This window comes from Acipenser ruthenus, chromosome 24, assembly GCF_902713425.1.
Source record: "Acipenser ruthenus chromosome 24, fAciRut3.2 maternal haplotype, whole genome shotgun sequence".
NCBI classification, from domain to species: Eukaryota; Metazoa; Chordata; class Actinopteri; order Acipenseriformes; family Acipenseridae; genus Acipenser; species Acipenser ruthenus.
This window is the reverse complement of record NC_081212.1, coordinates 18,697,397-18,724,958: the sequence shown is the minus strand read 5'-3', so window position 1 is coordinate 18,724,958 and position 27,562 is coordinate 18,697,397. Positions and strand designations below refer to the sequence as shown.

The following is a 27,562-nucleotide window of genomic DNA, read 5'->3' as shown; positions in this document are numbered from 1 at the left end:
ATATCTGTATAAGGAACAATGCTTTGTATAATGTGTCACAAAACTAGGTCAATGGAATAGTTAAAATAGGTAAAAGGTGAAGAAAATAAGTCTTGTAGACAAACGTTTCAAATAATGTTCTCAGCAAATGGCTAAGAATGACAGAATATCTGTTTCTTCTCATGATGACCAGATCTTATGAAGGAGTAGGAAATTCATCCATATCTTCACACATGCTCCATAATAGATTACAAAAGTAAAACGACACTGATGAAGGCATTATCAGAAACGTATGTCTAATTAGTTTATTTAAATTTGTACCTTCAGTTTAAGAGACCCAGCAAAGAACTTCTGCTTAGAAACAAACTCGGTTGACATTAGGAAGATCTAATCTTAAAAACCCAACTCCTTACTTGGTGAACGCAACTCTATTGTCCTTTGGCAAGAAGAATATCGGTGTGGGCCTGTCAGTTGCTGTGCTGTCTCTGCTCGGACTTGGAACTTTGGGTTGCCTAATACGCTCGTTCCTGGCAGCACCATCCCGTGTCTCCAAATTTAGTTTGGGGGTCCATCTGTCCATCTTGTCAAGGTCCTGTGGAGCTCTCCTCAGCCCATCCCTGCGCTCCAGAAACATGCTGATCGGACGCTCTTTAGCCGGAAGGCGGAGGGACTCTTTATCTCCAGTGTCTGTTGTTGGGATGATCTGGATGTCCACTGCGGACGGGGACACACCCCGGGGTGTGCCGGGCTCCCATGGCCCCTGAGTGATCAGGAGGGACTGCGGTCTTTCCACAGACTTGGAGCTCGTGGCTATGGGCTGCGTCGGCCCACTCCGCCGGCTTTGCTCGATCTTCTGCAGGGCCTCTCCGCGCTGCTTCTCGAACATGTCCCTCTCGTTCTGCTCGAAGACCTTACGCTGATTCCCCAGGATCTCTTTCTGCTGCCGGATCTGGTCCATCATTTCCTTCTCGTTCTGCTGCTGCTGCTGCTTCTGTCGTTCAGCCTTCTCCACGTTCAGCTTCTCCAGTTTCTCCAGGACCGCTGAGTTAACCCCTCCCGGGACGCTGCTGCTGCTACCTACTTCCCTGGGCATTGCAGGGAGGTCTATCGTTTGAGACTCGCTGTCCCGCATCTGGGGAGGTTGTTGTACTAGACTTATGTCATCCAGCACTGTGTCTTTCTGCATACTGATCACAACCACCACTGGCTTCCGGACTGAATCTCTCCGTTCTTTAGCTGGTTTGCTAGCTGCAGTAGAATCCTCACTGGTCCTGTGGGCAACAGTGGAGCTCTTGGAATGCGGGACGTAGAAAATGGGCAGGCTGTTCTCGATCTTAGGGATTGGGGTCAAACCGGAGGGGCTGGTGGACAGAGGCTCAGAATCGAGTATCTCAGACTCTGTCTGAAGACTATCAGGCAATGCAGGGCTGCTGGATAAAATATCCTGATGTTCCAGCAAGCCGGACGGAGAGCCAGACTCTTCCGATTCTGCAGAAGCAGGCTTGACTTTTGGATAGTCATCAATGCTTAAAAGCTCAAAGCTACCCCGTGAACTCTCGCTGTCTGGAGTGCCTTGCGGGGAGATTAGTTCGGTGGACCACCTTCTCTCCTCAGATGGAGACACCCCACCGGTAGACCTGACCTTCAGCAACTCCAGGCTGAACTTGGCCTGCTCCAGCTCCCTCATTCTACGACTCTCTCTTTTCGCCCGGACCACTTTCTTCTGCTTTGGGTCATCCAGAGATTTTGGCCTCTCTCTAACCACCACTTCCTGCACGACCCCTGTGTAACCCTCACCACCTTTATCATCATCTACTGTCCTGTCCAGAGAGTCTGAGCGAGAGTCTCTCGACATTTCTTCTTGGTTACATTCCTGCGTTGAGCTCAGTCTGCTCAGAAAGGTTTCTCGATCTTTATAGGAGCAGTCTTCCCACTTGGTGGGATCCACTCCCATAATCTCCGGGATGTCCTTGTTCCCAAATGTCTCTTCGTCCTCCTCAGTTGGACTCGTCTGTCCATTTTCCAGCTGCCTTTCTGTCACCTTCTGCTCTTTCAGGTCTCTAAACCTGAAAAAAAAAAGAGAAACCAATTTACACTACACTTGAATTTACATGCAAGAGATACATGTATTCCAAGAAGTCACATGACTGCAAAATGGAAGCCATACTAGCTTATTTTCCTTTTTTTCCCTATGGCGTTTATGCAGATCAGCAAAAATAAAGGTTCAGTGACAGCAGCTTTGATACATAACGATTGCCAAACTGTTTTTTATGCTGGAGGCTTAAAATACCTCAACCCCACTCCTTTATACAATTAAATAAATCATTGTTGTTGTGGTTTAAAGTGGACAGTTGCTAAACCTTACCAAATTGATTTCCTAATCACCCAGTTTCTGTACTGGCAGCGGGACTTCACATTTTCTTGGATTAGGCGTTAACATTCACAGTGGTGGGAAGGGTGAAAGCAACAAAGAACTCAAAGTATGCCACACTTGCTAAGCCAGCCCACACTGCTGAGTCTGGACCAGACACAGACTGGGGGCAACTGTGGAGAATCTACCAGCTGTTCCAACCCCACCTCTCCCCAGCGGCACCGCAAGAGGAATACAGTGGGGTGGACAGCAAAACTCACTGAACCCAATTAATTTATTACTTTGGCTTCCTGAATTAAAGAGCATCTATACAGCAATTTTTGGTTACAATTTAGATGATCCAGTTGGTTTGCTGGTACAGTAAGTACCTCCACTGAACACGCTTCATCATTCTATTCAAGTTATATGACAATATGACCTTTCAGCTCTGCCAGCCCTACCTGACAGAGTAGTTCAATACTGGAGCAGCATAACCCTTAACCACTTAGAATGAGTACAAACATCATAACACAGTTAGGAAAGTGGAACAAACATATTGAAATAACATTTCAACACTTTTGCTCTTTAAGCAATTTAGGAATTGACACATTTCTTACAAACAGTATCCAATCAAGTATACACCACTGTGCCTGTCTATACTTTTTTTTTTAAAATCCTGTATCATTTTTATGTTTGCAATCTTTCTGAAATGTCCAAAGAATAGCATAAAAGCAGGTAGAGCAAACAGAGTTAAAAGGCCATGTGATCTCTCTAGGATAAGGATAATAATGTCTTGATCCAATCAAGTTTGTGGTATATATCAGTATTTGTTATCACTTGCCAGTTCATGGATATGTTGCCATTCACTTTGCAAATCCAAGCTAATTTAATACCTCTGCCGCGCCAGGTATCCCCTGCAAGCTGCCTGTAGCAGTATAATCCTGCGCCTCTGTGTTCTGTAAACTCTCCTCTCTCTGCACCCGCGCCACGCTGCCTGAATGCAAACTGCAGCCTCCCCTCTCTGGTAGCAGTGCTCCCGCCAGCTCCTCTGTATGATGAAGGCAGCTTTCTGCATCTGCAGGACCCTCCTCCGCTCCCTGTATCCTCGCCACGAGGACTGGATACTGGTGGCAGCTCCGTGGAGGAGGACGGGGTCAGCTTCAGCTTCTGCTCTTGCCTGCTTCATTCGGTAGCTCCGCCACCATCGCTATGAATCAAAAAGGAAAAGTTAGGATTCATACAGAAAATCCACAGCATGGGGGGGTGGGGGTGGGTTCAGTCTTGTGGGTATATGGAAGGGTCAAAAGTCCTGTATGTCCACCTGGGTGTCACTTAAATACAAAACTTGAATACACTTTTTCATAAGCGCTTGTAGCCGTCATTAGGTAAAATACTTTTTTTTTATTATTCAATGTCCTTAAAGTGCACTGATTCTTTACAATCGAGTATTTTGACAGAAACATTATTATTTAATTTTTTCTTCACAAAACACAAGTGCTGTAAATAAGAAGCAAGTAGATTCTTCTCCCCACACCAGAGACAGTGGGCGATAGGCATCATTATAATACCAGATAGTGCACACACACACACACACACACACACATACATACATACATACATACATACATACATGGAGGGTACTTATAATCTTGGGACTACATGAATCTATAAAATCAACAGTATTTCGGATTATACCCAAATGCAATCTAATAGGAAGCTTCGGGGAAAATTAAAAGGTGTTCATTATACAGTGTGACATTCAGGACAGACAATTCAAGTTCATTTTGACCCTAGAAAACAGACATCTATACTTGACGAGAGATCTTTTTGTGGTCTGGACCAAGCTTCACACACAAATGTTGCGCTGGGTGAGAGCAGAGGATTGTTACCAGGTTGTAGTTATTCAAGCAGGGCAGGGCGCGCATACACACACACCTGTATAGCAGTAGCAGCCTGCTTCATGCTGAGAAAGTGCTTCCTCTCCAGCAGGGTTCTGAACCAGCGCTGCAGGACAATGATGCGTCTCAGCACCTCCTGGTGCAGCAGGTCCTGCAGTCTCTGCCTCTCCACCTCCCTCATGAACACCTGGGACACACACACACACATTGCATCACTGCAGATCACAACAGCTCTCAAAGACAACGGCTTCCAGCTTAGAATTCAATCCAAGTACACTTCTGTAGGCATTGTGCGGAGTTTACAATGGGCGGTCAATTTGAGACCACCTGTGCTATAATTCTAACCTATTCTATATACCATATCTCAGCGTTGTCTATTATGATGTTGTACTGTTTTTTTTTTTTTTTTAATTTAATGGATACGCTCCATCAACCAGAACTTAAAATACAAAGTCTTGTATGCTATACAAAGTCTTACTTCCATCCCTGTAGTGTCATGCTGTGTTAAACTAATCTGGACCTACTCCATCCACCAACATCTCAACATATGTTGCTGCTGTACTAACTTGGACCTACTGTATATTGCTATTGGTAGAATAACCCACATATTGTAAGAAATCAAATCTGTTATTACTCGATGCAACAGTAAGTTAAGAAAGGCAGTGCTGCAATGTGCATACCATGGTGTTCCCCACTTGGAAGCTGTCTGGGTTGAGGTCCACCTGGCTCAGGTATTCTCGAATGCTGTGTTGAGAAGCGCCAGTGCCATCAGGTAACAGGACATGGAAATGGTCAACAAAATCCTGCCAACGAAAGACAAAAAAACAATGATACTGAGGCAGCCATTCCTTTCCATGCAACAGACAACTGCAAAAAAAATGATGCTGTATAATTGTGAACTTGAAGGATTGATGTAGAAGAACCAATTCGCATTTGAAGTGCCGAGTGCGACATGCCCCTGTACTGTTTCCATATTAAAACTTGACATGGGTGTGAATTATCAGAATTATCTTAACTAATGCACTGTAATATTCTTTGTGTATCAGGTACACTGTTATCTAGCCTGTAACCTGTACTCCTGAAACACACTGCCCCTAGTGAAATTAATATATTCCCCCCCAAAAAAACAAGAACAAAAGAACACAAAGATTTGGTGGAAGTCTTTGAATACCATTTCCTACCACTCGGGGGCCTTTATGGTACTTTTTCCCCATCAGTGTAAAGAGGCCAACAAGCCAGAATATCAGGGTAGGCTCTTTAAAGAACCTAACAATAACAAAACATGGTATTTCTAAATACCTTTATTTATATCTGTGTTGAGTTGTTGATATCTCTGACAATTACAGCACCCTGACATCACCGCACAAACACGAAGCAAACAGCAACACATGCTGTTGTTTCTACTAACAGAAGGCCAAGCTTAGACAATGAGCTCACCGGAAAGGCCAGGCCTTCTACCCTGCATCCAGATACTCTCAACTGGTGCATGAGTAGTGTGGAAAAACAGATGCTGTGCTTTCCAAGTTATCTGGGGTTCACTGACAGCAATAAGATGCCTCTATTCTAGGGATCATGTTCACAAGATCACCCTTAAGTCTCATTGTTTCTTATTACAGATGTTTTGCCTTTGTAAAGCATCTTGAGATCTTTCATTATGTGAAAGGTGCTATATACGTCACAGTTGTATTGTAATGTATTTCTTGCACACATCACATCACAAAAATGGGTCTACTAAACTTAATACAAAGCTGCCTTAATACAATGCAGTGGGCAGGTGAAATGACTCTCCTATTACGTTTCCAAGTGTATTTCTTAAAATACACAACTTAATGCCTTCTTTCCTTTTACATGTACATGCAAACAATGACAATACATATTGTCTGCCAAATACATTACAGTAGATCTTTTAGAATTAATGCCCATTTCTTCATAACCTTAAAATAGTTCCCAGGATCTTGGCATCACTTGCCAAAGCCTCATGCGTATAGATCACTGTGATCTACTGTCGATTCTGATACCCCTGAAGGCCAATTCAAGATATAACCAAAACATGTAAGTGATTGTGCAGAAACTGTGTCTCTTACCTGGAAGGTGTACTTGATGCTGTACCCTGACTGTCGTATCCTGACAGTCTCCAGCATGCCTGTGTAACGCAGCTGTCTCAGCACCAAGGTGTCGCTGAAACGCAGGGGGAGCTGCAAAGGCAAGACCAGGGCTTTCAGAAATGCACACTGAAACAGTCTGTGCAGTATTAACAATAACTCAGCAAGGACTCCCTTACCTTTTCTGCGTTCGAGCGGATGCACTTGACAAAGTAGGGCTCCGCCTGTCCCAGTGTTTCCATCAACTTGTTCAGGGAAGCCTTAAAAAAAAAAAACGCAACATTATATTAGATAATGCATTCTATTGATGGGATTTTTGATTCAATTCAGATTTATACTTTTTAGTTCCACTTTTTCTGGGGGGGGAAATAACATCTAAAAATACTGTGTGCATTTTGTTGATCTGTGTTTCCAAATGTTATTTTGGAACAGTTCCTTTATTTGTAATCTCTTTAAATCACTAAACAGGTAATAAGGTATAAACATTTTTATTGCTTATGAAATACAGCAGGCATGAAGAGGTCCACCTGTACCCAGTATTCTTTTTTTTTTTAGAACTACCTTGTTGAATTTGCAGTATAACCCGAGTGTTCAGGGTCGCTGGAGAGATCCATGCAACCACGAAGGGATAAAAAAAAGGGTTACTATAACCAGTTCAGCACAGGCCTGGGTTGCAGACCAAACTGATTCATACTAGGGATGTTAAAATTCCTAAATGTTTAAACATCGACATATTGAGAATGTCTGTATCAGAATACCATCAGGTGAAGTCCCACGTTTGTTTCCACCTCAAACATTATTGTGTATGAGACTGCATTTGTACTACATTTAAGGCCACCTGTTCTACTGCAGTCATTTTTAAACATGTAACATCAAAACATTGATTTGGTACAATAACAAAGGTTCGTTAAATTAGTTTCCATTGTCCATTAAACTGACAAAGAAACCCGAAGTACACAATTAGCCTTTCTGTGTATGTGCAAAAGACAAAATATTTATTAGAAAAAATAAATGACATGACACTATACACATATTATTTAATGAAAATGACAACTGACATCTTTACCAGACATGGAGAATGGTTACACATTTAGGAAAATATTCTAAATGTTCAGACATTTAATAGCTAAACTATTAGCAACCCTAATTTCTACAGCCCTGGGCTGCATTAGCTGGAAAGCGTTTAATTCCAATAGGGAGAGAATAGATTCATAATGATGAATAATTGCATCACGTCTCCAGTATCTCCACAGGGAATAATTCACTAACTCAACTTCATAAAACACAACCTGAACTTCATTTCTCCCGTTATGAGAACAATGAATTCCAGGAGGGCGTATAGCTATTGTGGTTTCTAAAAATTCACTTTCGCACTCAGAAGATGAAAACAAACACACACAGGATGTGCGGTTTACTCAATAGAATGAAGTCATCACAGTTATGTATTCATTTCACAGACTATAAATCTGTTTATTATATATTAAGACCTAGTGGAAATTAGAACTCACTGGCCATGTATGTATGTACTGTATGTATGTATGTACTGTATGTATGTATGTATGTATGTATGTATGTATGTATGTACTGTATGTATGTATGTATGGGGCAAAGAAATAACAGACTTCCGTAGAACTTCCATAAGACACTGATTGACAGCCAGTGCACACGCATACAGAAGACCTTATAAAATTAACAATTAATCACATTATACACAAATGCAAACTTAAAGGTCTATGTAAGCAGGTTTGGAGAAGATATGTGACAAAGGCAAAATTACTTCTGATGAATGACATGAACAATCTTTCACACAGAAAGCACCTAACATCATCATAATAATAATAATAATAATAATAATAATAATAATAATAATAATAATAATAATAATAATAATAATATTTTGACTAAGGTGTTATTCTTGATGTTATTGCAATAAAATTTGTTCACAAATTATTTCAACATGTAATTTTTTTTTTTTTTTTAAGGAGGGCTATATCCATTTTAATTAAGGAGTACAGACATGACATCATACTTTTATGTCTTTGGAGGGCTTTTCAAATTAAAATCTCTCCAAGAAAAACAAGGAAGTACATTTTGATCATTCTGATATAAAGATGGCAGCATAAAATCGACACACACTCTTCTTAATAACCAACAGGAAAGCTGGGTTTAAGATCATGTTCAGCACTGGCATTGAAGGGCATTTGTATAAAGTGTTCTGGGACTGTGGACATTATTGTAAAAACAGTAGAGGAATGGTAGCAGGGTAAATAAAACTGCCTCCTGTAAAACATTACAAAACTATTTTTACTGCCTAACAGAGGGAATAATATATAAAACACTGACCAGAGAGTAGAAAAGATGTGTGGGAAACCTAAAGATAAACCTCCTAGCTGGAATCAAATGTGTGACCTCCTCTAACTTGTCAACCTTACAAACCTATCCCCACTATCCGCGCACGTCTGCAGCTAATGTTCAAGGCTTTAATTGGTTGATCTGGCCTCTATCTTTCCAGGAATCCTTCCAGTGATTCGTTGCTGTATAATGATACTCATGTTATTTGTCTAGGTCGCTCACCGCATGGAGAGAAAAAAATAGGTCATCAAAATGGGCATTTTTACCAGCTTCAGACACATTCTCATCAGGAGTTATGCATCTTTTCTTTTTGCTTGCACACAGCGCCTACCCTGGAACCCTTTTTTCAAGCATCATCTTCTGCAATGTGACTGGCAGTGCTGCAGCAACTAAACAGACAGCTTTGGGTGTTCTGTGCTGTCAATGCAGCAGCTTCATTTCTCATCAGTAGCAATGTAACAGGAAAAAAAAGCAATTGAAACCCTGTGCTTAAAGAATACTTCTCACCTGAAACTGAGCGCTTATACTGGGCGTTTTCTTCTTCTTGTGCAAGTGGAGCAGAGATTTAGTGATGCGGTCTTGGAGTGTCAGGCTTGTGAGATACTTCAGGGATTTCACATCCAGCAAGTGCTGAAAGAGAACAGTTTTATTAATACGAATAATAAAAATGCTGGAGACTTGCCTCCCCACTCCCCCCCCCCCACCCACCACTAGTTAAAAACACTACCTCTTTTTAGTTTGTCTTACCTTTGGAAGGCTTGGCTTTAACTTGAAGTGTTTGTTCCGCCTGTGGAAAAAAAATAAAATAATAATCATTAAAGGGTACAGAAAATACACTTTGAATTACTGTAGTTATTTCACGAATGAGGAGTACAATGTACAGAAAATAAGAGGTTAACCTAAACCAGGCATCGCAGCTTGTTTAGCTAAGTGGTGTAATTTGGAACAGTGCAATTGGCCTGGTTATTCTGTCATTGGTTTTGAACAAATACACAATAGACTCTAAAATGAGATCTGAAAACAAAAATAAATAAATAATCACTCAACAGTGGTTATAAGATGCTTGATCTCTCAACATGTGTTGTTATATAATAAAGTATCTCCCATAGTTCAAAATATCCATGTCTCTAAACTGCAAACTGTAACAGATCAAATGTCTGTTTTGTAATGCACTTTATTAGCGGTTAAAGCATGTCTTTCATTAACAAAACCACCTAGACTGCAACCAGCCAAAGTTCTAGGAGACATTGAATGGGATCTGGCAGGGAATACACATCATTCCAGTTATTTAATGACTCGGCTGAACATAAAATGAGGATGTACCAGCTCTAGTGCCAAGTCTACACCTGTTTTCTGTTTTGTAAAACTAAACATAACACAGAATAATATTTAAACTCCTCTATGTGCATTTACCAGAAAGTAGTAACTAACTGGTACTGCAACATTAAGTCATTTTTCTTTTAGATTTTAAAATGGTATGATTTTTGCACTGCAACACTTTCAAAAGTATATAGGCACTAGGGTTCAAAATGTTATGTACTGATCATGTCCTTCAGTCACCCCTAGCACAACGTAGTACACATTATGAGGACCCTACACGTGTAACATGAGTGTTTATTTTATCTGGTATCACGACTGAAATATCAGGAAATAAGAGCTACCACCATGGAGTGAAGCCCCCCTCGCCCGGGTCCAGATGTTCAATACCTACATGAGGATACCGTGCGCCCGTTCCAGCAGCTTGCTGCTGGTGGAGTTCATGAAGATGCCGTCCTCTTCCAGCAAGGACCCGGAGGAGGACAGCCTGCCCTGCCTAACGCTGCGCCCGTTCCAGCCCAGGCTCAAGGAGTCCCTGAAAGGGAAACGCAAGATTCGGGGTCACTGCTCTGTGTGCTGAACAAGATGTTCCAGCCCTAAAATAAATACGGACACATGTTGTCTGAAGTGCATACACTCACGTTTTCCTTTTGTATTTGTTTTGTATGTTGTATTGCATGAAAGTTCTAACTTGATACCTTTCAAAGGGTTTATATAAAACTATACCCTTTAGCAAGCAGAGACCTGGACTTGTGCAAAAGTAGGTCCCAACGAGCTACTCTGATACCCTGAAGACAGTTCCACAAGCACGGTAGGTCCTAAATTTCACAATTCTACAGTGATTTAAGACACCCCTCACCCCAAAATAATAACTATATTTGGGTTCCCATAATGGCATACTTTACCATTCAAAAATGCTATGAATGCTATTACAATAAATGAGTCAAAGTCCTGACACATTCTAACACAGCATATGAGAGCAGATGTAAATATCATCACTTCCCCAGCACAGCATGGGCAGAAGGCCCTTCCTGGAAACTAGCCCTTCCTGGAAACTATAGGTAATCAATACCTATAAATATAACGCCACACACACTCTGCGCTAACTGCCAGAAAAGACCATAACCAACAAAAACTGATGTCAGTCTTTACAGTCTACAAAAAAGGTGGAGACAGAACTGAATTCCTGCAGAGTCCAGTGTGTTTTTCTTAACTGGACGCCAGGCCTTCTTAACAATGAGAAACATATTTTGAATGCATCTCTGATGTCTGACATCATACAGGAAGCAGCTGCCAGCGGCTTAGTGGTCACTTCGTAGCCAAGGAAAAGCGTGCTAACAAAATCACATTAACCAGTTTTTTAACACAATGGCTTTACCAAACAAAAGCAGTCTTGTAAGAGTGGCGAGTTGATGCCATCGCAGCAGAAACCCCAACTATGTCACAACACATCACACCCACCCATATTATACATCACTATACTCGTGAGGTATTCGCATTGATACCGATTAAGTGTCCATTTACAATTTTAAACAGAAGTTGGTCAACACAACCATAACATGTAAAGTGAAGCCATGGAAATCAATGTTATCACAGTAGAGTTAGCTTACCGCTGTGTCTTCTCATTGATGGTATTAGCACCCTGCAAGTCTGACAGAGGTGTTCTGGGACTTTTCCGTGTTATACCTAATGAGAAAGCAAAGCGGTTAGAGCATGGAACACGGGAATGCAATACGCCATCCCTTCGTAAGCAGGAATGCCAGTCATGTAATCTGTATACCAAAACATTTTTATTTGGTTTCAATTTTACACATGGTTCATTTTGGTTACTCAACTGGTGGCCAGATTTTGCCTTGAGACTTTCAAATGAGTAAAACGCATTATTATCCAATTTTGGGGAAACAGCAACAACAACTGGCATTCGCTAATCTCTCAGATTTTATTGATGAGACTGTGAGAAAGAAAGACAAAAAACACACACACACAAATAAACACCAACTGAGCAGGCAAAACAAAAAGGCAAATAGTTGTGTTAATGTAATCCAGTCTCGTCCCGGAGAGGATTCCTCCATACTCTCTACAAATTCCAATAACATGTTTAGTTCTTACTTCATGTTTGCTAAATATCCAAGCAATGACCAGCATGGCAGTTTATATGGCTATTCTGAAGTTGTTTTACGAACCCCATCTCCTTTCCTGATGATTTCATGTTTTAAAAGACATTCCGCTCAATCATTAATGAAAACATTTGTAAATACAACAAGAGCAGACACCAAGACGAAATCAAGACCCATCTTCATCAAACCAGAGATTCACTTCAGCAAGTTGCCATGGGAGTGAAATACTGGATACGTACAGTATTCTTCTTATTGTGTAGATTGACTTTGTATTATTTTCTATTGCAGGCATCACTACCTGGTGACTAATCTGAAATGCACCTGGTACACTGGAGTGTGACCTAACCCAGTGACACCAAGAAATGACACACAATTCGATGTGGTATTTCTTATATCCAGGGGGTAATTAATAGTTATAATCTGGTTTACTAGATGTACTTGGAGGTTAGACATGATTCTGAGAGCTCTATTAAGGCCACAGGCATGCATGAAAAGTCAAAGTAATGAAAAGTCAACCTAAACAATAAAAAGTATACATTATTCATAGAATGTCACGCCCATACCAGGTTTCTCTTTAAGCGTGGTACTTTCCAGGCTTAGGAGTCGATTTGACAGTCCACAGCTGGCTTATATAATATTATTTTTCTGCACTGGGGAATTGTTCGTGACTGCATCAACCACCTTTCCATGGTTGCCGCTACAAATAGATGGTTGAAGGAATCCAGGGCGTTTCCCCAATACTAAAAAAATGATCTAATTAAATCTACCTTCTTAGGTGGGGTACAGGACAAATCAAATACTTTTTTTGTTTTTCCCAAAATCCTGATTCAAGTCTAAAGGGTGAATTGAAATCAATAGACTGGAGGTTTAAAGATATATTCCTCTCTACTCCCCTCCTCTCTCTCTCTCTCTCTCTCTCTCTCTCTCTCTAGAATATCACAGACTTCGGTTAGTATGGAGGGATCCCAATTCCAGGCCAGAAATTAGCTTTTTTAATCATTTTAAATCACGAATGAATGTACCGCACCAATTTCCCAGCAATGTGGCCTGTATCAGAATTAGTTAACAAGTGCCACACTGCTTGACTGATCATTTGGGTGTGATTTCATGAGAACGGCATCAAGACAATTTAGCTTTCTTAATTTAAGAAATATTTGATAAAAATCACTGTAAATTACAGCACTGCAGCACTGTTTTGAATTATTGGAACACACTCAAAATTTGATTTGCCAAGTCTGGAGTTTTAAAAGTGACGAGATGTGAGCCAAACAGCTATTCCTTCAGCAAAGTGATTTATTATTGTGATCAAATTTCCAAATCAAAGCAAAGCAGTTTGCAACTCAAAGGCAAACAAAGGACATCATGTGCAAGCCACTTTACATATATACAACCAAAATCTGTAAAAGCTCTCGCAATATTAGAAATTATTGAAGGAATAGAAAGGGAGCATTTCATTTCATGTGCAATTATCCCTGGTCATTTACTTACATCCCTCATACACCGACTTCAGTAATCCAGATTGAATTTAGCGCTTCTTTTTTTAGTCATGACAAAAGAGTACATAATCAACCTTTTATCAGTGCACATCATTCTGTACTCACTATTATTTGCACATTGCAATCCAATTCAAGCGGCTATAACCAAGAATCCCACAAATCTATTGCACTTACAGAATATACTTTTGAGTCTCCAATGTGCAGTTACATAGCAATGCTTTTCTTAATTTTAAAACATGATATCTGGTACTAATTTACACTTGGTTAAATATTTCTGTTTGCAAGCCATGCTTTTAGATTGCATTGCACTTCCTTGATTATTTCACCTGGAAGTTGGTCCACCCTTTCAACACCTTCTTTACAGGCATTAACCAACCAGCTGCTTCCTCTATTGACTGACATGCTTTGACAAGGAGGTGAAATGGCCTAGGAAGTGAAACAGTCACAGACTTCCAGACAGTTTCTTTAACCAAGTGTAGTACCAGATCATCATGTTTTAAAATGAAAATACAACACAAACACAGGTTTCTATTAAAATGCATTTGAGAGGTGCACGACAGGAGAGATCTTTGGAATTAATTTGTTAGTTACAGCTACTTTATTGTAGTGAATTTTGGTCTGTTTTTTGTTTAGACTGTATTGCTTTATAGTCACTATATAATATGTTATGTCTGTATGCTGATTCTAAATGATCCTGGACTCTCTCAATAGTACAATCTATTTTCTGGAAGTTCTCTTCATTCCTTACCAGCTAGCACAATATTTATTATAAATAGTCATACACTGAAAAGTACAATGCTGGGACATAAAATGTTAATGCAAGTGCATTGGTTGTACCTTCTTGTGCTAGTGGTGTCACTTAAAATCAAATAAAAATACACAGTTTAGTTTGTTTTTTACAAACTGAAACTATAGCAGATGTTTAACCTGGAGGAAAAAATGACTTGTACAACAAAATGATATATTTCTGGAGAACATTGCTTTGTCAGGGTAATTTGGGAGAAAAACAAATGGTGTATGTGTTACGGCCCCTCTGAAACCATCCTGTGGCTCCCCAGGGGTCCCCCGGGCCCTAGTTTGGGAACCCATGCATTAGAGCATGTTAATCATAGAAATAATACAGCGAGTTTCACAGACCCCGGTTTGCTCTATTCTTGAACTACCCCACCTAAGTTATCATTGAGTAGTCCAAGATTAGTGCTGACTTGGGTTTGTGAACATTCAAAACTGATGCGTGGAGGTAGTGGTGGGGTGGCTGTGTACACCACCGGTGGCTCTACTGAGCTCTCCATACATTACCATTAGGTGCTCTGTCCTGTGAACCCCTCACCTGCAACCTCAGATCAGAGTAAAACCCATCGGAATGGGCATACCAGCCTGTGCCAAGGGAGACCTCCTCCACACTCACAATGGAAGAAGGGTACTAGGATGGGTTTAGACGTTGGGTTCAGTAATTAATCCAGTGGTGGTACATTCCATGACACAGCCCGAGTGGTGTTACTGTCCATGCTTCCAGACACACTGTGCAGAGGCTGGCATCAGTGGCCAGTATTAGTTATATACTGTATATATATATATTAAAAAAAAAAAAAAAGCGGACAGAGGAGCCCGCTTCTCATGCAGAACGGGTTATTGAGTAACAAACATAGGAGCGCATGAATGGAAGTGGAGACCAACTGCATTCGGATTCACTTTACCAGCAGAGTTTCAATTCACCTGGATTGTCAAAAGATGCTGAATGGATTTCCTGTGCCCAAGCTTGCATTCGTGTTTTTTTTTCTCTCCAAGTCTTTTTGTATTTAATATATATATATATATATATATATATATATATATATATATATATATATATATATATATATATATATATATATATTGTATTATTTTTTTGAGATTTGCAAGATCACCAATTATGTGTGCAATTGTTTTCCTAAACAACAAAGATAGTGGCCAGTATTTTCCATTATGGGCAACTTGCAGACATTGACCATTCCACAGCAATTGGATGAAGTAGAAAACCTTCTCTATTACGTCACAGTGGTACTATATAAATTTAAAATCAATATACTTTTATGCATTCATGCCACTGGCTACAGTGAACCTGGATACTGGCAGATGAATTTATAACCTACACAGTAATTGTGGCAGATTAATGCTATTCCTTCAGGCATGGCCATAAATATCATCAAAGAACAGCATTTTAACCAAGGAAAAACATATGCAGCACCTTCCTACATCAGAAACACAAGCGCATTTGAACTGCAACGGTTCATACGTGTAGGTACAGCACTTTGGAAATGTTTTAGATGATCTAAAATAATTCAATTCAACTATACTATGTGGTCCATAGTACTTTGTTATGTATTTCAATTTGTATTTATCTTTTTAAATTGTAATCCAAATTAAAATCAACCTTGCAGACTGCTTTTAATTGAGTTTCTTCAGCTGGGAATTTGAAAGGACAGGCAGTGTCACAGCGAATGGTGTTGGTCCCCATGTCCGGCTGGGTAAGTGTAGTGAGAAGAGAGGATTGCAGGATTGCAGCCTTACTGTACTTCTCCTCCTTGCATCTCTGCAGAATCTCTAAGCTTCTCTGATGGACTGGGTGATGCAGAAAGCTAAAACTATCCACACTTTTCAAAACCGCACACGGTACTGCATCATCATGCCCTTGGGAAGCAAAATAAAAAAATAAAATAAGAAAAAAAAAGAGAGAGAAGACAAGAGAAAGATTATATAGGAGAGAGATAGGAGAGAGCTCTACTAGAGAACTATCTGCAAGGTGTCTAGAAAATTTAAAGTGTCACATTTGCAGCAAATATATGACGCGATGTCATACTAAGCTGATTCGGTTTTAATATGAATCTATAATAATGTATAGCGCAACAGTACCCAAATATGGCCTTAAAGTGTATTTCATATGCCATGCACATTTTTACATTTATAACCTTACTATTTGATAAGTAATTCAAATTCTTGACCAAGAAATTATAATATATCTTACGGCAAATAGTTAAACCATTCAAAATAGAATTCTGCCTTCATTCCGTTTTTTAAAATTAGCCAAACCACAATGTCTTTCAAAATGGTTAAAATCTGTTACATCAACTAAATGGAGTCTTAATAAAAAAACAAAAAAACAAACAGACTGAAGAACAATGTCAGCTAAGAAGAGTGTCCCATTTCTAGTTGTGAGGGCAGGCTTTGTATTTCAGTGCACTGGTAATTGAATATACAGAAGGCAGATTCATTTTCAATGTTATTGACCGAAAGCTATTTTTGCTTGACAGCTGTTTGGCCAGCTACTGTAAAGCAAGGTCCCCAAGTCTCTGGAGTCAAGCATCACATTTTTGTTTTGTTTTTATTTAATTTGGCAATCGGGGAAATAATCTACAAAACATAGTCTGCAGTGGTTTCTACAATAAAAACACCAAGTACAATAATTGTATTCTAAACTTGTTACTAAAATCAAACCTGCCCTGTCAATACTATTGTTTGTTACGCATGTGCTTTTATCATTTACAGTTACTATATTGGGGTCTAGGGGCACTGCAGACCAATCCACTAGCCTCTGGAGGCCCGGGTTTGAGTCCAGCTCATGTGAAATGAATTTGGTAGTCTCAACCTAACACCCCAATGGACATTAGTGTAATTTGCAAAAGTACAACAGGCACAATTCAGAAGAACTGGCAGTCTCTGCTTGAGAGAGGCCCAGGACTGAATGGAAAGGGGTGTTCAGGTCAGGATAGGAGTGTGCCGATTGTATCCAGTACCCTCATTTTAGAACGAGCTTCAAATTATCATGAACAATGTTTTACATAAAAAAAAACAAAAAAACAAAAAAAAACAGCTGGTTTCACAGACTTGGCACAAATCTTGCACTACCTTATCTAAAGTAACATTAGGTTATCCACGGTTAGTGCTAATCAGGGTCTGTGAAACCAGCAGCACATGTTTATGATACGTGTGTGTAGGCGCAGTGTCACTGGCCTCCTATTCTAGTTGTGCTTTGTTCTATGGAGTCCTAGGAAGCAGGACTGTGCTCCAACAGGAAACATAGCAAGTAAGTGAGTAAGCAGGCTATGAAATAGTCTCCTTGATCCTTTATAATAAAACTGAAAAATAGACAAAAGGGCAGGGCAAAGGAAGCCCCTCTCCCAATATGTTTTCTTTCCCCTTGGCAGCAGCTGAGCTAAAAGCAGGAAACTAAATCCACAGAAACATTAAATAAATCTACTCCATCCATAATAAAACTGATATAGCGCAAGGAACGTATGATCACACTTACAGAATTGCATCCATAACTTAAACACTCAATCATCTAAATACCGCCATAGTTTAAATAATTATTGAAGATAGTTATTAAAGAACCAAGGATTGAAAATCAAACGTCCAACAGTGCATGTCATTAATAATTTAAAACAGTGGCAGTATTTAGATCCGCTGCCATTTAGATCCCACTGTATAAACAATACAACTTTAAAGTGGAAGCAATACTTGTAATTAACATTTCTTCTTTGAATAGCTCACTCCATGTTACCATTTTAAAAAAAAAAGTTTTTGGTTTAATCAGACAAAGGGATCTCAGGTTAGCTTTCTTTCACAGTGGAAGTAAACTGCTACCCCTATTGCTTGAGGTGCATGATTGAGCGGACGACTGCTACGCCCTTATTCACAATTATATCAGAATGTACATCAGCTTGGGAACATGGGCTGGTGACAGCACAGCATTGTCCCCGACTCTTCCCCAATTGCTCTAGAATGGCAGAGCAATGGGACCTCCACTACCTTCTTTACTGCACAAAGAAACACACTCGGAGCACTTCAAGATCTTCACTAATTCCAGTATGCAAGGTCAAAGCACTTGTATGCTATAAAGAGTTGCATGTATGCTAAAAATCAAGCCTGCGTCTTTGTTTCCTTCGATAGACCAACTGTATTTAAAAATAAAGAGAGACCCTTATAAAACTAATTCAGCTAAATGCATTTTTGTTCTTTTTTCTCCAGAGTAACTGACGACTAAACTTGTTGAAGATATTGCTGATCACTACTGAGGAGTTAGAAGGGTTGAGAACAGACTGATATCTACTCAGAGCCAAAGCCGCAGGAGCTACAAACTACAATTACTGCAGGCAATAAGCATATCCAAGACACCACCTGGTTACTGATTCACTGCGCCGGTACCCAGGGAATGGAGCGCCACTCTTACACAAAATCGACAGACAACGTGGACCTTTTTTATGTCCATGCAGATCATTTCTCCATTTAAGGCCTGCCAACAACAGAGGCCACGTATCAGGAAAGGACTATATCTGTAACCGTCTTTAAAGGTTGCTTATTTAGAGTTGAAGGTTAACTTCTGATTGGTGTCTGGAGATTAGGTACAAGGGTGTTGGTCTACTCTAGCTTAAAGGAGCAGCTAGGTACAGATCTGAAATATCAAAGTTACCTTAACTGATGTGGTTTAGAATCACTTTGTGCATCATTTTCTGTTTCAGTCACCCTATCCTTAAACCTTAAACTCAGATGTACAGCATGCAGCCTAAATATAACTCTCAGACGTATCTAATCTCCAAGTACAGCTGGCACACCAGAGTGTAACCATTAATACTCCGCCCCCATTGGATGGAAGAAATTCACATTTGTGCTAGGTGGTATTTCATACAACTACCAGGGCCAGAGTATTGTATATTTCCTATTGATTTTAAATAAATAAAGTAACATTACAATGATGCCTTGTGAATTTGAGGCGGCTGTTCCATGGGTGTGCAGTGACCAGTGACCGGGTTTGTTCAGTGCCTCACTCACTCACTCACTCACTATGCACAGGGAGGCTCTACGAAGCACAACAGACAGAATGCCAGCCGCCACAGCATGATGATGCCCGGTTACAACTGCTTCCTTTAGACACACTGCCCTGGGAGGGGTTAAAGAGTACAGCAGCGTTTCTGCTACTTACAGGAGATAACCGTGCTGCTGAAATGAAATCTCTCCTGGGAGACTGGCGTTTTGCTGGTAGTCTAAAAGCAACTGTCCCAAATGTAGATGAAATGATGTATGTACGCATGTATCTTATTACGGTATCTAATTTAATTGTAAGATTTTACATGACGTTCTTGTGTTCATTATTTTCTTCCAGAACATTTTATCTCATTTCCTTTAGGCAGCCGCCCCCCTCCAAACAGATAAAGGTAAGAACGTGATGCAAAATCTTTTCCAGTGGAAGCAAGTTGTCTCACAGAAATGAATATAATAGGAAAGAACCTCAATGTTATCTGAACCAGCAACATCTTTATATTATTTTATGGCGTGTATAGTATTCTGCCCTGTGAAGAAATAAAAGGCACTTCTGAGGGTTAAAAAGCTTACTATATATGATATGTTACAATACGATACAAAATGAACGAGCCTGCAGGTCTGGAGGCTATGGCCTCACTCACCCGTTTTCTTCTCAGCGTATCGCTTGCCCGCCTCCCTGAAGCCCACCACTGCTCTGAAATAGGACCGCAGCACAGCCCAGCGGAAGGTAGCCACAGGGTCAATCCCGATCAGGCCACAGATGAAGGAGTTCTTGCTGCTTTTCAGAAGGGCAATGATGTCAGGCCTCATGTGATCTGTGTTCTTCTCCCTGAAATCCTGCACAGACGGCACGCGCGAACCGGGTTAGGAATGGAGGAAAAAGAAGACAAGCCCTTTCCTTACAGTGACAGATCCTTGTATCTTTGACAAGCAACCTGTAACTTTCAGACATATATAGGAGTAGGTTTCACATGTGATTCACTAACATCGTGGTGTTTACGAAAGTAATGATCATGACATAGGCCTGGCCTAAAATGTACAAATGTACTTTAATAATAAAAGGTAAATATAAAAGAGGTGTAACACTGTACTGTTTAATTCAGTCTTCTACATTGTGCATCTAAAAGACCGGAACACCCCTTGACATTCAGTCCTGGGCCTCTTTCAAGCACAGACTGACACGTTGTACCAAGATTGTGCAGTGGTTGTTACATTATATGTACTAATGCTCACTATGATTTCGGATGAGACCACCACTAGTTCTCAACTAGGCCTTCAGTGGTAAACAGCATGGCAAAGCTCGCTGCGCCACATCCACCCCTATTAATCAAGCCTTTCTTGAACCAGATCAAGGTGCAGCTACTGACCTTCACTCCGTATTTGACCTTGCCAGCATAGTGCCTGATGATAAACGCTGGCTCCATAACAGCAGGGAACTCGATGTAACTGTTTCCCTCATGCTGCCGCTTGAACTTGTCCAAGAGGGTCTGGTTCGATGCTTGTGGGAAACTAAGGGGGGGGGGGGGGGGGGGGCAGGATGAGACAAATCAATAAAATAAGAGACATTATTAGCTTTAGGTGGCCTGAGGCCGGCAATGTTTCTTTCATACTAGCTTCTATTTCTTTTCGGCGACTGCGAATAAAATAAATCAATGGCTTTTTAATACAAGTTAATATGTATCGTCTCTTGGTATAACATTCTGGAACTGTTTGGCTGAAAGCCCATGCAATTCCTACACAGAGTACCATAGTTTAATATGAATACATTGGGGGTTGTTTCAAGCGTGAATTTAAAGTACTTTTACTCAAATGCATAAAATGTGCTTTTTTTTGTATTTCAACTTAAACAAATGTTATTTTTTGCACAGTTAATGATGCTGTTTTGCACAGTTAATGATGCTGGCGCTTACTAATACAAAGACACTGTGGCTTACCTAACCTACCTTAGATATGTCTATGGAAGGCAACTAGAACTGAAGATCAGCTCATGAGCTCATAGCCAGGAGCTGCTCTCCAGTTACAAAAAATAAGTTCTTCTGCACTAGCTGTGATTTCATAGGATCTATTTGTAAAGGCCTTCTGCATCGTAGTGGGTCTTTCTGCTGAACTAGGTCGACATAAAAAGTAACATTTGGAGAGGGAGCACGTGTTTCTGATTGAATCTGCTCCAGCATACTTCAGTGATAATATCTTAAAGGTGTATTTGAAAAATCACATTCCCCAGCTTTCATGAGTTACAGTATACAGCAACATCCTTTGCTCTCTCTTATTTTTGCAGTGCCCCACAATCATGTCCAATTTGACAGCAAAGTGAAATTCTTTGGTGTAATTTTAACAAGGCGCTTCTATAGTTTACTGTTCTGTTAACTCTACAATAATGGAAAACGATTGAGGAAAACAAATTAACAAAACACAAGTGAACTTGGCAGGTAGCACACAGACATAAAGGTGATCGATCCCACAACATGACTGAAATAATTGTGTAGTACTAAACAGAAACATACAGTAGCTCTGGGTCTTTGTCTGCTACACAGGTACCAAGCGAGTGAACATGCAAAGACAATAAAACTTATGATGGATGCGTCACACCAAAACAACGAGATTTGACAAAAGATAAAAAGCCTCTTTCTCAATTTAAAAGTTGTCATTTATCTTCATCTTAATCACAGTTATCTTAACGAATATATTCTTCTTGTTTGAATCACTTTGTATCTCAGTTTGTCATTAAAATTCTGGTGAGAATTCTTACCTGTACCAAGTTGCTCTAAAGATGAAAAAGAAGAAAAAAAAAATCAGAGCAAAAAACCTAGACTATATTTACATTGGACTTTTTTGGTGCCTCTAGTGCGTATCCGAGAAATATCCTTAGCCAAGTTTATTTTGACATCATGAAAATGGTATTTTTACATATATGCCTTCTTCCAAGCGTACTATACAAGCACTTGCAATTTTCTTCCAGTGCTACTGAGAGTCATATGATTGTGTGTTTACAGTTATAGATTAATTAAATAACTGTTAACCATAAACTTAATTGATTTTAAAAAGTACAGGAAGGCTAAGAACAGTGTCAACATAAGGTCAGTTATTGAACTTTTTTTTATTATTTCTTGCATGATACACACTGGTGTGCAAGACTAAAGATGACATCAATGTGATTGCTCATACCTAATCATCCAAATAAATATGCCTTTTTAGTGAAACACCCAAACTAGTTTTAAGTGTTCCTTAAACAGAACAAACTGATTCACATTTCCTCTTTATTGTACATTTCAGACCAGCCAGTGTACATGGATTCAAAAGGTTAAAAACGAAAACTACTCAAGCCCTCAATTGAAAACACATAAATACTGCCCCTCTGGAAAATGTAATAACAGGTCACCAGAGAAAAGGGAAAGAAGGATTTGAAAACTGTATTTTCTGATTGAATCCATAACAAAACTACAATTCCAAGCACAATTCCTCGACTGCTCTGAAAAATCAACTCTGCTGAAGGCACTTCACTTTCGTACAGATATTCTTTCAACCCTGAAGCTCTCTTTGTTGTGGCAGCTTTTAAAAAACCACAACAGAACAGTTCTGCACTAGCTACCGCCTATCAATAACATTGTAAACTCTGAGAGCTTCATTAAAAAGCTCACTCAATTCTGGATATGGCAAAACCTGCAGGTGGAAAAAATAGAGATTTCCTTTCCACTATATATTGTTTTTTCTTCTTCTTCCCCCATATAGCACATTTTGATATACTGCATATGGTAATACTCAATTTAGGGGCTTGGTTGCTCAGCTATTGACCAAAATTAGTGGACTACCATTATTAAATACAAAGCACTGTAAAACATCCCTCCCCACTCAAGTTCAGATTTCAGCACGGTTCTTTTGACACATTTACACTCTGCATGTTTAATGGTCTTCAGTCCTTCATTCATACTCACTTGCACTCTTCGTCCAGCAGGTGGAACAATGCAGTTGGCTTCTTACTGATGAGGTTGATGCAGCCAGTGTTGTCAATGTAGTCAATATTGCGCCAGCTGATACCTTCAGAGCGATACTCTTCCTGTAGGGGACAACATACCAGACAGGAGTTACTTTCCATTTCCACATTAACATGGAGGACTTGCTGTATGAGACTTGTCTCCAAGACACAGACTAACCACAAAGTGTCTATTTCAATAAGGGAATGGGAGAGGAAAAAAAAAAAACACAGCAAATATGAACTTTAATTAATCCTTTAATAACAAAATGCTTATCCCTTATTCTCAGCGATAAGCACTTGCACGTTCATGTTTAATATCACTCCAATTCATGCGAGAGAGGGACAAAGTTTTAATTAAAGCCATCAACGCAAGTTCTTGATAATCCCTCATTATTTTGAAACCGAGTAAAAAGCATTTGAAGTTGATCATGGTCTGTGACTGGAATAGGGGTTAATCGTTGGTTATTTCTGTCTAGGCATCATGCTGCTCGGAGTGGTTTGAAATGGCAGTTTCATCTTCAAGCACACAGACGTCCTTCTTGTCAATCAGTCACTCTGAATTAAGCAGGCAGGTTTCTGCCACTTCTACCTGCAGCAGAGGGAGGTTAAGAATGCCACCTGCTAGCTCAGTTATATCCAAATCAAACCTGTTGTGAAAGCACTGCATACACTGTACCAGCTGTATATAAAAGTGTTCTTTTCCAGCAGAGTGCACTAGGCAGCTTTCAGGATTTTGCAGCTAGACTGAATACATAAGTCAAATAATTTCTGCAGGACAGCAAACTGTAGCCTTGGAACTAATCTTTTTTTTTTTTTTTTTTTTTTGGAATTACTTCCCTCGTTAATAACATTTGGACAAATTGCTAATGTAAACACCTGCCGTGGTGTACAGGCAGTTTGGAAAGCACTGTAATTCTTAACTCATCCATATCCACAAACACTCAATCATACAATGGGAGATACAATTAGAAGACTGAAAGAGGCAAAAACATTTGTCTGCTTGACTTAATATTCAGGTATTTACCGGTTTTGTATACATACATAGTTAGTAAACCAAAACATTATAATACTCCCTGTGTGGAAACTCATTTTCAGGAAAGAAGCGCTTCATTCATACAATTGAAACAGTGATTCCAAGCTTCTTTAAATGTAAGCCTCTGTTTGGAGGGTGCATTACAGAAGAGTTGGATATTATAGACTGCATGGGTCAGTGAGCTCTGTAAGTAATTGATTCTTTGTCAAAACAAAGCCTCTAGAAGCTTGCTTGCTGCACAAGCCAAGCAAACCTATTTGGGGTAAAAACAATAACTGTGAAGTATAACTTCACTTCAAAAACACAGCCCTGTTCCTGAAGGGTTTTCTAAACCAGGACCAGTGTCTTTGGAAGTTGTCCATGACAACAGCCTAGTAATGTGTTTTTCATATTCAACTGAAGCAACCTTTCTTCTAGCCGTGTGTATCCTCGGAGGTGTAATATTATGAAAGGCATTCTTAACATTTCCATGGCTTTTTTTTTGTGTATTTCCTGGAATTGCTGGGAAAAAAAGAAATGGAACAATAAAAGGATAAATAATACAGCCAGAATTTAATAAAATCAATAGCATTTAAAAAAAAAAAAAAGAAAGAAAACTCAGCTGGACAAATATGTTCGTCTTTTTATTTCCAATCCCAAATATAAAAGGGTGCAGATGTTTAATAAAAAATGAGAGCGCTTCACCTAATAGGACATGTGATTGCTAAATTAACACAGAAATAAGTCAACTGGGTGATGTTAATGTTTGGGTTGTAAGGTTTCCTTTGAAGTAATGTAAGCTAAAATGTTTAAATTGGTATTTTACCATTGGGGGCCACTTCACTCCCCAGTCTCACTGGGAATCGGCATGAATAAACTTCACCTACTTTCTTCAAGCTTTAACTCGGAATGTAAACCAATGGGGTTGGTTCAACTGATCTTAATACCACAGCCAACAGAGGAACTGCTAATGTAAACGCCTACTGCAGTGTAGAGAAAGTGTAGACTTGAATTCCTGATTCATTCTTTCACCAGCATTTCAATCAATAACATACAAACAAAAAGAACTCCCTGAATTTTGGAAGGAACACACTAAATGTCATATTTGAAATGATTTTGGTGTACACTTGACACAGTTTAAATCATCGTAATTCACCCCACTGTCTGCTATTTGTAATGCATTTCTTTACTATCCAATATTAAACAGAATTAGGAATAAATAAAGAAATTCATTGAACCTTTAATTCAAAGTGTTAGCTTACTGGTACTTTATAGGAAATACATCTCCACGGCATCTCAAGTGATGCAAAGCTAACCTTATCAAGAAACAGAATTGAGGTTCACTGAGCTAGTGTCTTCATAGCTTCAGTATGGTTTTTTTGGGGGGTTTTGGTACATTTTAATTTTGAAATACTAGAAGTAAATTCTGTGCGAAAAGTTTTGACCAAAAGTCTCTCAATGTCTGAAAGATTTTGTTTTTTAATTTCTAAATTTACCATTTTTTTACCACTATTGAATTTAAAGCAATGAAGAAACAATACCCAAATTGTGTTGTGTTTGTTTTCTATCATTTTTTTTCTGCTAAGTATAGCCTTGTTAAGACATTTTTGACATCTCATTCATAGCGTGGTTTAATATTTCCTGCAATGCGAATGCCAACACACTGAAAAATAATAAAACAAAACCAAACATGGTTGGTTTGTGTGAGTCTGTGGTTTTGGCCTGTTTGGATGTTATCTTGTGAAACATTGCTTCAGAATGGGGACGAGGCTGTCTCTGGAATTAAACAAATGTGCACATGGGTCACCCACCAAAACTACCCCATAATAAACAACAAAAACAACGAGAACCCCAGGTAACCACCTCCTTCTAATATCGAACTTCACTGTTCCCTTTGCATGATGTTTGCAACCATTCTTACTATTCAAGTGTATTACGTTGCTTCAACAAGGAGTTCATGAACTCCTTTTTTCTGTTCTAGTTGCCTGACTATCTATGGAAGACAACTAGGATTGCAGAGCAGCTCCTGAGGTGAAGGCATCTTACAAAACACAACATGACTTGTGTATTTGGGAAATTGCAGTCAGAGTCACTCGGAAGGATTCCAAACCTAATTGAAAGGTAAAGGGACATCAATAATCTAACATGGTTTAATTATTTATTTATTTATTTATTTTATTTCTTAGCAGACGCCCTTATCCAGGGCGACTTGCAATTGTTACAAGATATCACATTATTTTTACATACAATTACCCATTAATACAGTTGGGTTTTTACTGAAGCAATCTAGGTAAAGTACCTTGCTGAAGGGTACAGCAGCAGTGTCCTTCACCTGGGATTGAACCCACAACCCTCCGGTCAAGAGTCCAAAGCCCTAACCACTACTTCACACTGCTGCCCAATAAATAACTGTTGATCTAATATTTTACAACCTTTTAAAAATATCTGCAACTTAAAACACCTGATTATTTTACTAAATAAAATAATTAATGTCCAAGAACAAAGAAATACCTCCAAGGAGAGGGAGTGAATGTTTGTTTGTGTTTATCGCTACACCACATTAATACTGCTGACCTCAGGCCAGACTTCACAAAAACTGGACCATCATCAACAGGCTACTAGTCTTTCCTGTAATGACAACATTCAGTTCTATTCTAGTCTCTTTAAATCTGTCAGAAACTGGCCGACAAAGTGAACGAACCTCAGTAACCTCCTGATACCACATACACATTTACAAGATCTCCATAAATGGTGAATGACAATACCATTATAGTCTAATAAGCGTGTGAAGTGTGAGGATTTTCCAAAAACTGGTTTAGCCCTGTTAATTTATGAGCTGCATATGCCACACATGCCGAACATAGTTGAACCCGGTCCAGCTCAGAATGCTGATGTGTGATCGGCTTGCCAGCAACACAGGGTCCTTTTCGATGTCATAACTTTTAATACCACTATCACTCTTCTCTATTTACCCTTCACTTGAACCAAAGCAACACCCTGTGTCTTAACTAATCTTCTCCAAGAGACAGGATAACCCTCACAATCCGATGTACTACAGAATTAAAACACCCTACACTTGTTGATATAGTTGTGTAAACCGGCAATTAGTCCCACACGCAGGAGCAGCAACAGCATATTACTGATCTGTAAAGCTTCACAGTTTAGTG

General features: G+C 39.6%; 1 protein-coding gene across 10 annotated transcripts in view; it reads right to left on the bottom strand.

Annotated features, from left to right (window-relative positions):
* LOC117429076 (unconventional myosin-IXAa-like) overlaps window positions 1–27,562 on the bottom strand; it is a 165,929-nt gene that overhangs the window by 19,531 nt on the left and 118,836 nt on the right. For 9 of the 10 annotated variants that reach the window (XM_058998515.1, XM_058998517.1, XM_058998512.1 and 6 more), the window contains 14 exons: window positions 23,343–23,464; window positions 20,778–20,919; window positions 20,052–20,247; window positions 16,162–16,281; window positions 11,609–11,684; window positions 10,393–10,533; window positions 9,429–9,468; window positions 9,189–9,311; window positions 6,509–6,589; window positions 6,312–6,422; window positions 4,908–5,030; window positions 4,265–4,414; window positions 3,223–3,536; window positions 393–2,045 (listed from right to left, as the gene is read on the bottom strand). In XM_058998515.1, the coding sequence (XP_058854498.1) occupies window positions 393–2,045; window positions 3,223–3,536; window positions 4,265–4,414; window positions 4,908–5,030; window positions 6,312–6,422; window positions 6,509–6,589; window positions 9,189–9,311; window positions 9,429–9,468; window positions 10,393–10,533; window positions 11,609–11,684; window positions 16,162–16,281; window positions 20,052–20,247; window positions 20,778–20,919; window positions 23,343–23,464 (3,392 nt within the window). The remainder of the gene's footprint in view (window positions 1–392; window positions 2,046–3,222; window positions 3,537–4,264; window positions 4,415–4,907; window positions 5,031–6,311; window positions 6,423–6,508; window positions 6,590–9,188; window positions 9,312–9,428; window positions 9,469–10,392; window positions 10,534–11,608; window positions 11,685–16,161; window positions 16,282–20,051; window positions 20,248–20,777; window positions 20,920–23,342; window positions 23,465–27,562) is intronic. The other variant, XM_058998519.1, reaches the window with a different exon arrangement.